This window comes from Bombus bifarius, unplaced genomic scaffold, assembly GCF_011952205.1.
Source record: "Bombus bifarius isolate JDL3187 unplaced genomic scaffold, Bbif_JDL3187 scf7180000007966, whole genome shotgun sequence".
Taxonomy (NCBI): Eukaryota; Metazoa; Arthropoda; class Insecta; order Hymenoptera; family Apidae; genus Bombus; species Bombus bifarius.
The window spans coordinates 6,537,532-6,550,877 of NW_022884352.1; the positions used below are offsets into that span (position 1 = coordinate 6,537,532).

General features: G+C 38.6%; 1 protein-coding gene across 1 annotated transcript in view; it reads right to left on the reverse strand.

The window, feature by feature from the left end:
* Window positions 1–12,673, reverse strand: part of LOC117217138 — a 31,142-nt gene extending 18,469 nt beyond the window's left edge. The window contains exon 1 of the mRNA XM_033464506.1: window positions 11,866–12,673. Within this exon, the coding sequence (XP_033320397.1) occupies window positions 11,866–11,907 (42 nt within the window). The 5' untranslated portion in view covers window positions 11,908–12,673. The remainder of the gene's footprint in view (window positions 1–11,865) is intronic.
* Window positions 12,674–13,346: the final 673 nt, after the last annotated feature.

The following is a 13,346-nucleotide window of genomic DNA, read 5'->3' on the forward strand; positions in this document are numbered from 1 at the left end:
TACAATAAATTATTATTATGTTATATTATTATATGTATAAAATAAGTATTATATGTAAATAAGTATTATAGTATTATATGTATAAAATAAGAAAATATATATTATACATATATATTAATTATAATAATTCTATTTATCTGTTTCGCAATTTTCGAATGGCGATTTAAGGCTTCGATCGTTGAAGGGTTAGCGAGCGCGCGGGTGTGTGATTTTGATTTTTTATTCACGCGTTTCCGTATCGTTTAATTCTTGTAACTACAATGCTGCCAGGTCGGTGCACTGTCTGCTATCGAAAACCGATATTTTTGCTGGCAAGGTAGCGGAACGATAAGCCGGAAGAGGGGGTGGAAAAATATTGACATGATACAATAAACGATCCTATCGGCGACCACTGTATTTCCTCTTGTTGAATTATCGAATTTTATTCCCTCTGTGTGCTCGTGCTTATATTTGTGCTTACATGCGTGTCTGTATATACAAAGTTCGTCAGAAAAGTAATGAGATCGGTCCTCTAAAAATATTTGTACGTAGAGTGGCTCGTCAAAGTATTTAGACGCCCAACATAGAACATTTTTGTGAATTTTATTATGTATGCTTTACGAGATACTGTGAAATTTCATTAACACAATTATATAACGTTACTCGACTACCATTGATCAAATTTGAAACTAATCTGGAAATATATACAGAAATCACAGAACATCTATCTCCAACGTGAATATACTATAATAAAAGATTATTAGATTGGTGCATGTTAAACGTTAAATCTAATTAAGAGATGTTTAAACGAGTTCGTTAGGAAATTCAACGGAGTTCGCACAGATTCGAAAATCTGATTCTCGTGGAATCATTTATAGAATGCATGGAATTGGAGAAATAATAAGAAGCGCAGTGGGAAATCTAATAACACCAATGCGAATTTTTATCTTATCATTCATGAGATTTTTTATTATAGAATATATGGATTTTTCATGAAGTACGTACTATATATAGAATCATAAAGATTTAATGTAATATTCAATAAGTTCTTAATAACGTTTCAAGCTTATCTCATCTTCTCAACTGTCCTCACGCTTACGAACACCGATATGCGGGAATCATAATTAAAAGGAATACAAGACGGAAGTAGGAAACGGTCTTCGGCGATGTAGAGAAAAAATACAAATTCATGCGGATTGCGGACTTTGTAAGGCTAATTAAAAAAAGACGTGGAAAATACGTGTACGCGATAATACGAAGACGTGCTGAATTAATCGTTGGATGACTGGATGAAAATATAAATTCATAGAACACTAGGGAAAAAAAGAAAAAGAGGAGATAAAGGCAGGAATTACTGGCTACCATCGGTGTTATTGTAAAGGATTTCCTGCAGAGATAGGAAATTACGAACAGGGACGAAAATTCCTCTTAACACGTTGTCCGCCACCGGTGGTCATCGATAACCCAAGTTAAATTATACAGACCGATAAAGATAAAATAAACGCCTTAGACTTCAAAATTACTAGCAATGTGAACGACACAGATTTCACACAACGGGATAGAAGCGAAGCACGCGCTTCCAGGAACTTAGATTTTAGACAATGTCGAGAGGAAAAAGCAGAGAATGCAATACGACATCTTGAAAAAGCTAAACGTTATGACGTTAGTATTTTATTTTATTTATTACTATTTATTAAATCTACTGTCTTTCGGCTTTGAATGGTCTCCAGCTTCCACTTTACCGTAGTACATCATCTTTACGCCATACACCGGTACTATTTTTCTTCTGTACTTCAGATGGCCGTTATGGCGCAGTATTTGTAATATATTTCAATCTATTGCAGCTGCCAGAGTGCGAAAATATATAATAATGTATAACAATAAAATTGGCACGATAGCCAACGTGTTAAACGATGAAATACGAATGCGCGCGTAAAATGGAACAGAACGTCGTAACGCAACGTAGAATCGCTATTTGGGACTGATAATCGACTAATTGATGGAAATAAAGGCACGAAACGTGTTTCCCTTATAGTCGTATAATTCGCTTATAACGTTTTTATGCGTTGCCCGTTTTATTGAAACGCAGTTATCGGCAGGTAGCAATATCGAATATCGATACTCTTACGCGGCGCGGATGTGCAAGGTGGCCATAAAAAGGCGAACAAAACGCGGAGGTTCGGCTCGTAAACGATATATTCATACATCGTAAATATGATACCGATACGGGCCGTCCGCGTTTTGCATGTTATAAATCGATTTTACACCGAGAACCGATAAAACGGGACGCTTAACAGGATCGTTGTTGTATCTCGAATAATGTACTCTTCACGGTAAGAGAGAAAGTTCACAAAGAGAGAGAGAGAGTGAGAGAGAGGGAGAGCAAGAGAAAATGTTAGGGGTTGGTGAAAGAGGCAGAGAAATCCATTCGACAAATAGCCGGCTTTATACGGCAGCAATTTAAAAAAAAAAAAAGAGAAAGAAGAAGAGAAGGGCATTTATCGTAAAAATTTGCAGGCTTGTTGTACATCGAGCAAACTGAAACTCTGGTCGAATGGAGGTTTTATTTGACCTCGATTAAATTTAAAGGATACCTCAAATTTAGGAATTTGGTTTGCTTAACTTTTTGTGGTTCGAGCAACATTTGACATTCCAACGTAATTTGTTCTCGATAAAATAAGGCGTATTCTTAAATTTTTGTAAGTAATTACATATGTACTTTGAAGCCAGGTCTTACATATCAAAATTATGGCATTAGAATGGTCAAAGTAACAAATTCATAGTTTTTCGTAGAATTGTCTGAAAAAATTAGAAAAAATTCATAGAAGTGACTACACGTACAATACTTCTCTTCTCGCGTTATGTATCTTTCCTAGATATTTTTTTCTTAAATCATCTTTCGTCTACATCAGGGTATTTTTGATACAAATTTTATGCCTTTGAAATTTCGCTTATTGTAACAAAGTTCACTTATTTAACATTAAATAATTCTTATCGAACTGTACGAAAAACATTGCTAAAAAAATTACAATTAAATTATACGTGCTGCAATTTTTGAAATGGTCTCTTTGTATTTAAGAAAGAGCAAATGGAATTAAAAGCGGTGAAAGATAGCCGTAGTACTCGGATTGAATTCACGAGACAATTCCGTGATGGAACAGGGAGCAAAGTTCAAAGGGATACTCGCGCCGTGTAAAAAGGTGGAAAGTTTTCGATCGCGAAATAAGATTCCATTTGAAATTTAGATTCCACGTCGTATCCAGGGAACCGTTAACGATTCTTAGAAAGAGAAAAGGCGAAGAGGAACGTCGCTAGACTTCCTTGAAATTGTAAAATATTTTACAAATTGTAACGAACCTGGACGGCTTACGCAATTGATTCTAACTTGACAATTTCGAAAATCATACTGATTGACGATAAAGGTTGGACAATACACCCTATTGTTTGCAAGTGTTTGATCGTTTTAGTGGATTTACAATAACAATATATTATGTGAATTATATGTATCAATTATATATAAATTTTATCAAAATGTACGAATTAATAACAAATTAGTAATTAAAGACAGTTTATTTTATTTTCTTACAGAGTTAGTGGATCATAAATTTCAGTTGTTCTTAATTTGTAATTCTAATTTGTAATTGTCTCGATTTATTGATATTACTAGATAGTAAATTATTGTACAAAAGATCACAACTGAAGTGTCTTTTAAAGCATCGTAAAAGAATGAAACGGGATTGAAATTCCAAACGAAATTGATTTTCAAAGCCAATGGAAATCAATTCATCCAATAGCTACATTTCCACCATGAGAGCGGATGAAACGCTGGTAAAGAAACATTATTGCCCAGAGCCAGGCGCATTTAGACAATTTCTATCCCGATATCGGAAAAGAACGGTCCCGTAGCAAAGGAGACACTGGGAAAATTCGAATCGATCCAACAGTCAGAGGCATTGTGACTTTGGTTAAACTTTCAACTACGTGGAAAACCGCAATCTAACCAAAGATCGACATCGTGTATATATAGGGTGGACCAGGAATCGTGGTACAATCGACGAGAGGGCGATTCTACGTGAAAAAATGTCGAAAATATAGAATAAAATTTGCTCGTTCGAAACGGTTCATTCTCGAGAAGATGGAATTTAAAAATTTGTTTTTTTTTCATACCTAGAACTCACAGCAGAAGAACATCGTGCGCGTAATCATATAAACTCGAAACATTATCACACGTTTCATGTTTCACAGGGGCACAATTTTAAAATGCAATATCTTATCAATCGATGTTATACTACCAATTTACCTCTTCCTATTCGATCTTGGTATTAAACGTTGTATATCCTGGTATTTCTGAACATTTCAAAAATATTTTTGTCGTAACATTACGACAATTTGTTATAAAATCTCATAAATGCAGCAGCTGTTTCTAGAATTATGTTTTTTTATCTTTGCATCTAGCCTTCTTTCCAGTTACGTAAATATAATTAAAGTACTTCTTTCTGGCTTAGAACAACTTCCATCGAACAACGTCGAAATTACAAAATTAACAAATACTTACAACACGTATATCCGCCAATATTTTAGCCCATAATCTTCGTACACTGATCCTGATACGTGAATTCGATTTCGTCGAAAACGAAGCACCGTGTGAATTTTTATTTCACCTTTTCTGCGTATTTTTTTCACATAGAGAAAGATTGTACTGCGATTACTGGGACACTCTGTATAACTATATCTAGCCGGAAGAGAGAAGTTCAAAGAGCAGAGTGCGCGGCGGAAAGTAATATCTGGCAGCGCGAACTTACGCCGCAACGGGCGTGTAATCGCGCTTTATATCTTATCAGGATTCTGATGCGACGGTGAATTATGTAATTGCAACGCTTTTTCCCTTCCGCCGTCGCGGGCAAGCTCTTTTTGAACGTTGAAAACGTTCACGACGAAGAAAATGTTTCTCCCTCCCCCCCCTTTGACGGTCGCTCAAGGCTTGATATAGAAAAATTGTGGATAAAAAGTTCCCCGCTGGAAATTGCAGAATGGTGGACCAACCGCGACGACGTCGACGAGGAGGACGACGACGAGGAAGAAAATACACGTCGACCTGACTATCTTTTTTTTTCTCCCTCCCTCTCTCTCTCTCCCTTTTCCACCCCTCGACGAAAGGGTGAGTTTGGAGAAGATTGGAAGCTCTGAATGTTTCCAGGCGAAATGAGGTTTTAATTAGCGCGACCCCGTATCACGATGTTGCTCGAGGTAATCCAAAGATCCAACGAAAAGAAGAAAAGAATATCATCGCTCGCTCTGGGATTTAAATTTCCTTGCGATTTTGTCCCGTGTAATTTAACCGGGCGCAATTGTTTCGTACGAAGCGAGATAGGATAATCCCGGCATTAATTCCGCGAAAAAGTCTTCCCGCGAGCGAACGACGAAGAGGCTGAAATTTATCTCGTACACGGAGGGGGCTTATTTTCGGTAAAATGGAACAAAAAGAAATGCATTAGTTCTACTTGTTTGGCCTTAAATTAAATTTGCGCAGAAATCTATAAAGACGTAGACGGCTCGTGTTCGTAAGTATCGAGACACCGACAGGTTTCATACGAGATGCGAGTCTAATTTGTTCATTGCCGAAGGAACGATTAATCGAAAAGGAAAAGCTTGTAGAAGCTATTGGACTATTGGAAGAATTAATAATATAATCAGTTACAGTAATTAATCGAAAGACGCGGTGGATATAGACAGGAAAAATTTATTAGTTATTATATCTATAGAAAAATAACAACATTTTGACTAGAAATTGCTGGAAATGGATAAAGAAACGTTGCTCGTTCGTTCCGCTAGATTGTTTGGATCGTAACGCGATTAAAGCGTAGTTAGTTAAGTTAATTGAATTGCTAATTAGGACGATGAGGCGTTTTTGGACTTTGTCACTCGCGACAACACTTGCATAATTTCTTACGTCAAATCGCATTTGTTTGGTAACAATTGCCAACGGCGAGGAATAAGGTTTAAGTAAAAATAGCAGATTCATAAAGTCTCAACTTGTCCTTGTACATCTTCGAATATGATAATGAAGCGATCATGAACAACGACGAGTCTCCCATACATTCTTTAAAGAATCGATGGTAATTCGACGATGAAATTGGAAAATTCGGCCAAGTGAAGTTAATTTGGCTTCTGAAAAGCTCAACCGAGACCTCGTCTCCATTCTTTTCCCTAATCAAAACCACCGTAGCAACGTTAATCATCTCGTAGCATCCGCGTCTCGGAAATAACTGGCAGCGAATTATTTAGCAATTCGTAGCACTCTAACAGGCCCGCGTGATTCCCATCGACTTTAATTAAAATTTCGTCTGGAGTAACGAGCTTCGCCACACTGTGAATCGCAGCACGGGACAAGTTTCGTACAGAAGTGGAACGTTTTGGGAGCGGACAGAACGCGTTTCGAGCGACGGTGAACAGGAGAGAATTTCGAGGGAAACAGTTCTCTTGGCGGAGAGGGAGAGGGAGAGGAAGAGAGAGAGAGAGAGAGAGAGAGCGAATAGCTTCGGGCAGAGGACGATTATTAAACGCACGAAATTACTGTTAATACAGTCGACGTGAATGCATCGACTTTAATTGGTATGCGCCGAGTACCATTAACGTTTTAATTAGCGGCGGACAAGCCCGATACACGTCGACCGACATTTCCTTTCGGCGTTAGCGATCGATGCAGTCGCATTACCCGCTAAACGTTAACATTCTATTTATGGAACAAACGCGATTTTCTACCCTTAACATGCAACTATTGCGTTATCGAGCAAACAGTCTTGAAAACCGTTCCCAATGTAAAATTGTAAAATTTTGTTCGCGATATAGGACCATTCGCACGAAAGTACGCAGATAGTACAAATAACGAAGAACCACGATCTCTAAGAAAATAACTAAATTGGAACGAGGATTGCTTGTAGGGAACGCTGTAAGGGTAGAAATGAAAGAATTTAAAAGCAATTTCCATTTGTAAATAATTACTAATAATGTTGAAAGATGATGTGCCATGGAATATAAGATTTTGTAATAATTCTTACTTGAAGCATTATAAAATATTCTTTTGAAAAAGAAACGAGAAAAATATATTTTTCGTCCTTTATACGAGTTATTTAGGAACAAACAGGACTGCTATTTATTACAGCGCTCGCAAATTTAAATGAATGGTATATTCAATTTTCTCTACAATTAAGAGGCTTTTCTACGGATATTATTTATTTTATCGATGAATTTCGACTATACTAGCGCAAAAATAGAAAATTTTATGACGCGCGTAGATTACTGTACGCATAAAGTTTTATAGTAATGGAAACAAATTAAATTTCGAAAATAATTTTAGGTTGAGGAATTTTTTTTCCCGGCTCCTATAAAACATTCGATGTTTGATATTTGCAGTGTTACAACCTACAAGTCCTCGGCTATAAATTAAATTTAAACGAAGATCTTAAATGAAGAGTTTCCTTCAATATTTTCCCCAGTAAACTACTTTGGATATTTTATACATATATTTCCATACTATTTATTCGTATATTTATCCTGTACCCGTTTGTAGCTTTATTATTCTTTACACACACGTACAATGAGGGTCAGAAACGCGTATACACGCGCAGACAGCACCACGTTTATTCAACGATCTTTTGTATATGTGACATAAATTGAAAATTGAAAAATCCGTAGTCTACGTAACAACTTCCAGAAGGGCAACGTTACAGTACACGAAAATAAAGAAACTCGGGTTCGTGTTTAAAGTGCACCTTATTTGGCGAAATATTTCCTGTCGTCGTCCAAAGTGGCCTCCTTTTTTTTCTGTGTTTGCATACTGTTGCATTATTCGCAGGTTCGTTGAGTACTCATGAATAATGATTCGACCGAAACGTTAGAGGGAAGAAATTATTTTTTGTGCCGTCAGGGAACAGCGACTCGAGCATTCACAAAATACCTTTAAGCGAACGTAGGCGTTCGAAATACGAAACTAAACTTCCTACTTTGCAACTTAACTTGTCCCAATTTTGAAGGAAATCTAACAACTGTCAGAGGAGCAGGTAGGACGAAAAAGTATATAAAGCATCCGTAGTACAGTGCTTTCCACAATGCTTGTAACTGTAGGTAAAACAATTTTCCACCAAGCTTCTGCTTCTTTTCATTACATTCCGAGATATACGAATTTGCATAAGAATCTGTCCATTACGCGTTGCTTAATCTCTGCACCGGGACTAGATTGTTTTTCTCGATTCGCCTTATCTTTCCACATTCTCCGATTGTTACTCGTGCGAGAATTGTTACTCGGTTTTCAATGGAAGCGATTGTAAACGTTCTACAGGATATTCTATGAGAAGCAAGATTGTGTTACATCGTGATTTGCTACAGCAGAAGGGTTTTGTGGGAAAAAGGAAAGTTACTCGCGTCGTCGCGTTCAAACGTTTTTTCCTTGAATGACGAGTTTTCAGCTGGGTTTTCGTCGGGAAAAAGGGAAGCTGTTTACTGCAACGTTAGAAGTTTTTTAATTGATCCAGTGCTTTCTCGCGTGGCGAGCCACGCTGGAAAGAAGTCGCCGCGAGGTTGAACTTTTTAATTAGTCGCGAGTTTTAAAAATAACGTCGCTTCTCGAACCCACTTTCTTTTTTTTCTACAACGAAACAAGCTGAAAGGAATTAACGGTACACGGTTTTCGTGAAGCAAACGAGAACCGTTTTGCTCCCGTATTTTTCGTCCATTCGATCGCGAATAAAGACCACGTACGAAGAATATGCTAAATCCATTAACGTTGATTTTCTGATTTCGATGCCGCTTAACGAGTACACAGAACAATTTTAACGTGACGAAATAGAAGATGAAGAGACTCAATTAGGTTGGACGTACGTATGTCTTTTTAAGAACGGCTAATAGAACGAAGAAATTTTGCCGAAGCCCAATGTCGTAATTATTAAGACGCATTTAATAAAATATTTCGAACGCATCGAAATATTTTATTGTTACGATGAAAATAGCTTGGAAATTTTATTTAGCTTCAAAGCCAAATAAAGAGACAGTTTTGCTGGTGTAGGAAAATATGAAACGCAACTTATCGTACGTAACTTGTCTTACAGTCTTCATACACATTTTTATGTTGCTTTCAAATTTCACCAATACGATCATGACAGTTGAAACTCGTTACTAGACCGTGGATTTTTATGCATTCATGCAAAATCCATTTGCAACCGAAGTTGCAAAAACGTACAAGACGCCTGCAGTAAACAAAGATATATAAAATATTCAAAGTAGAGTAATAATAAAAGTATTGGTCATGGGTTTTAACGCGTGAAACGAATCTTTAAGCTGCGTCCATAAAAATATAAATTTTCATAAAAATCCACGGCGTACTCGTTACGGTGCTAATGAAACTTCCAAATATTTCCTGCAACACACGTAACATATTCTCAAACTCGTTGAAATACCTTCGTGAGCCACTGTATATCCGGCAATCTGGCCAAAGGAAAATTTGTTCCATCTTCGACGAAGTAGAGTCGAGAAAATTGAGAGCAAATTCTATTCCCCTGGGTGGAAGGACGACGAGAAAGAGTCCAATAAAATGCGCATATAAGGGAAGCTATAGAAAACGGGGACGAGTGTCTGAACATAAAACGAATGCAAATTTACATACGTATGGTGAGGAAGACACGAGAGAACATAACCGATAATGGCACTGGATTCATGATCCCGCGGATACATAGCAAATTTCATGGCACGATGCAGCGAGAAATTAAATCAAATTTCGACTAACTATAGACAAGCTGTAGACGGACGAGCTATATACAAATGCCGTAATTTACTCTGACATTTATTCGCTAGAACGGGAATTTTTATGCGTTCAAGGAAAATCAAAAGACGCAGAAATATACATAATACGCGGGAAAATATAGATAAAATATCCGATATTCTTTATATTTTATAAGTTCTTTCAGCTGTATTCATAAAAGTATAGATCTGCAATGATAATCTGCTATTCATCATACATTATACGAAACGGTGTATGTATATTAATCTTCTAATATTCCTTCACAGATGAAGGATTTCTCTTTTATTAGATTTCTGAGAAATCGTAAGTCGAATGTACATAATTATTCGTAATTATTCGACACGATAAAGATTTTATATTTTATTTCATTTTGTAGCGAAACAATGAACGTTGGTTTTACCTTAAAGTGATTTTTAAAATGCTTGATATCATTCAAGCACACACGTCACATTTTATTTGACGTATCAATACAAATTTAAAAAGCCATTGGTTGTTAATTTGTGTTTGCAACAGTGCACGAAAATGTGCTTAGAAACTATTGGTGTCTTAAGCTGGTGTTCTTCGGGCCATTTTTCTATCGCACTTTTCTATCGCTAGATAATTTCTTAAATTTTAGGAAAATACGAAAGAACGCTTATTCGTTAAATGTTAAAACTGCTTTTCTCTCTTGAAACTGAAGAAAGATTGAGACATAAAAAATTCGAGAACCACCAGGTCAGAGTTAAATTTCAATTATTGAAGGGACATTCGTCGACTATTCGTTCTTTTCTTTTCTTCTTCTATCCACAATGAATTATCCTCGGAGAGAAAAAGAAACAACCAAGGAAATGTTCGCAGAATTTCGTGGAAACCGTCACGAATAGAGACGCGAATAAAGAAAAAAGGAGTTACGAATTTTCGTGTAAAATGCAAATAAGCGTTCTCGAGGTTTCCACGATGCGGCATTAAACTCCGGATAAAGTAGAAGCACCAGTACAAACGAAATTCTGAAGCGTACAGGCCGAGCTGGAACGCGTTTCCTTTCCGGGACCCCATAAACGGGCCACTACACGGTGCACAAGGTGTTTCTAAATCGTCGCGTTACGTCCACACATTCTCGCGCGAACGTCCCGCGATCTTGGATCATTTTACCTTCTATTTTATATCCAAGACCTCTCGATCGTTATACACAATTTATGTAAGGAACCTTATCTTCTTTTCAACCTTTTCACTCGGGACAAAATCATTTAGTGGCCCGCATACGGATCGAAAGATAGAAATTGATTGGATTAGCGATGTCAAAGAATGATATCGAGTCAAGCCCTCATGATAATTTAAATAAAACGAGTAACAGCCAAAAAACGAACGAACAATGTGTACGCTGTGATCCCACATTTTATTTAGAAATTCGGTACAATTAAAATTAGAAATCCTGTGTCTTGAAAAGTTGACAAGTATACGTGTATTTGATTAATTCCGAATAGGAATGGACCATTGATGGAAGATTATTCTACATGCGAAGATAAGTGGAAAATGTAGAATAAGATCTTTTTATGTCGGGCTTCGTTCTTGAGGAAATGGAATTTGAAAATTTGTCAAATAGCACGTATCCGGCTGATTCTCGTTCAAAGCGACTAGTTTGGACCCGGTTAAACATGTTCAAACTTTATCTTCTGCGTAACGAAGCTTTAAACGAAAAACTATGCTCGAAATTTCATTCAGAATTCCATGTATAACTTTATCCGGAAATTTGTAAAATGCACGTGTGCCAGGCTAATTCTCGGTTAAACACGTTGTTTTCTCGAAAACAAGGCCTCAAACGAAAAAGCTTCGTTCTACATACCCGACTTGTCGTCGCATGTAGAACAATCTCCTTGTCAATTTTCCATTCCTGTCCAGTGGGATTAGACAAATGCACGTCCGTTCGGTAACTTTTCAAACTCGATTTTCCCGGAATTGAAACCTCCGAGGCAATTTTGTTATTCCTGATTGTGCTCTTATTTCGTGCCATAGAATCCCTCTAATTTCAATCAGCACAGCACGAGTTGAGGACCATGTTATATACACGAGGGAACCGAAAACGAAACAAGACTGATTTATCAGCTATTACATACCTCGGACAAGGAGTCCTCCATCATATCGCTGGTATCTCTCATGACTCCCAATGGAAACTAGCACCGACAACAATCACTCAACGCCCACGTTTTATCCGTTTCCTCCTCCGGGCCTGTATCTTTCACTGTCTCTGTTATACGTTCCTCTCTTCCTCCTTCTTCTCCTCCACTCTTTCTAATATTCTCAAACTTCTCTAACCGACGAACAGGCAACGAAAAGACCCGCTGTTTCTGACTTAATTTGTAGGAAAAAAAAGAAAAACAAGAAAAAGAGGAACACGATCGGTCACAGGAGAGACTCCAAAAAACGCTCTTGTCACGAGCACATTGTGCCGATCGTGTTTTCGGAGCGTGTTCGTTTAAAACGCACGTATAACTTGGTCGTTGGATCGATCGTATCGCAACGTGTCACTTTCCTCCCTCTTTCTCCACTACCTCTCCCTCTCTGTATTGCCCTCTATATGCTCCTCCGTGTTCACCCACTCCGTTTCCCTCTAACGTGTTCTTCTCCCGCGGCAGACACGCACAGCTTCCGTTTTCCAAGTCGATTCGACCGGGCTCTACTTGGAGTTAGACGACGAACGAACGGGTCCCGGCGTCGTTGATCTTTTCGAAAAAAAAAAAAGGGGGGTCGACGATCCGAGCGTGGCGAGCTTGACGAGCTCACGAGTGGATCGCGAGTCGACCCATCGGTGAACGCGGCTTTCGAAACACTGGCGAACGCTGTCAGGTAAAGCAAGGGAGCAGGTCGACGGACAGCCACCAGGCAGACCTGCCTCCATGACACTGGTCCCGTCTCCCTCTACCCTCGCTCGATCTCTCCCTTGCACCGACTGCTGCTTGCAGCTGCCTTTCCTCCCCTCCGACCAACCATCCCCTCCTTTTCGCTCTCTTCTCTCACTCTCTCCTCTCTCTCTCTCTCTCTCTCTTCTCTCTCTCTTCTTCGATGAAACCCTCTTCGTCTTTTCTCTTTTCTCGGCCCCTCCTCCGCGTTATTCCTCAAATTCACCCTCTGCGTTCCCCTTCAACTGAAGATTCTCTCGCTCATTCTCATTCTTACACGGCAGTCTTAATACTATCTTTTTCTATATTCCCCTCTACTCGGTCGTCCAGCTTACATTTTCCTACCACTTGCCAGATACTGGTTCCGTTTCTCTCTGGTTGATAAGTAGATACATAGCTACTGGTTCCACTCCTCCTTTCTTTGGATACTCGCGCGATCCCCTCTTTGCTCCAAACCGAGCCTAGGAGGAACTCAGCCACCGATGAATCGCGACACGATGCAAGCAAATGGCTCGATCTGACCGCGGATTTCAAACTGACAACGTGTTTTGGCTGAGCCGCGGGATGGGATTGGTTGGCGAGCAGAACGGATGATGGTTAGCTGAAGGTAAATGATCGGAGGGTTGCTCGGGCTCGAGCAACTTGGGGAACATTTCCAAGTTGCGAGATTCAGTTTGTTGTATTGTTCTTGTTCGTGG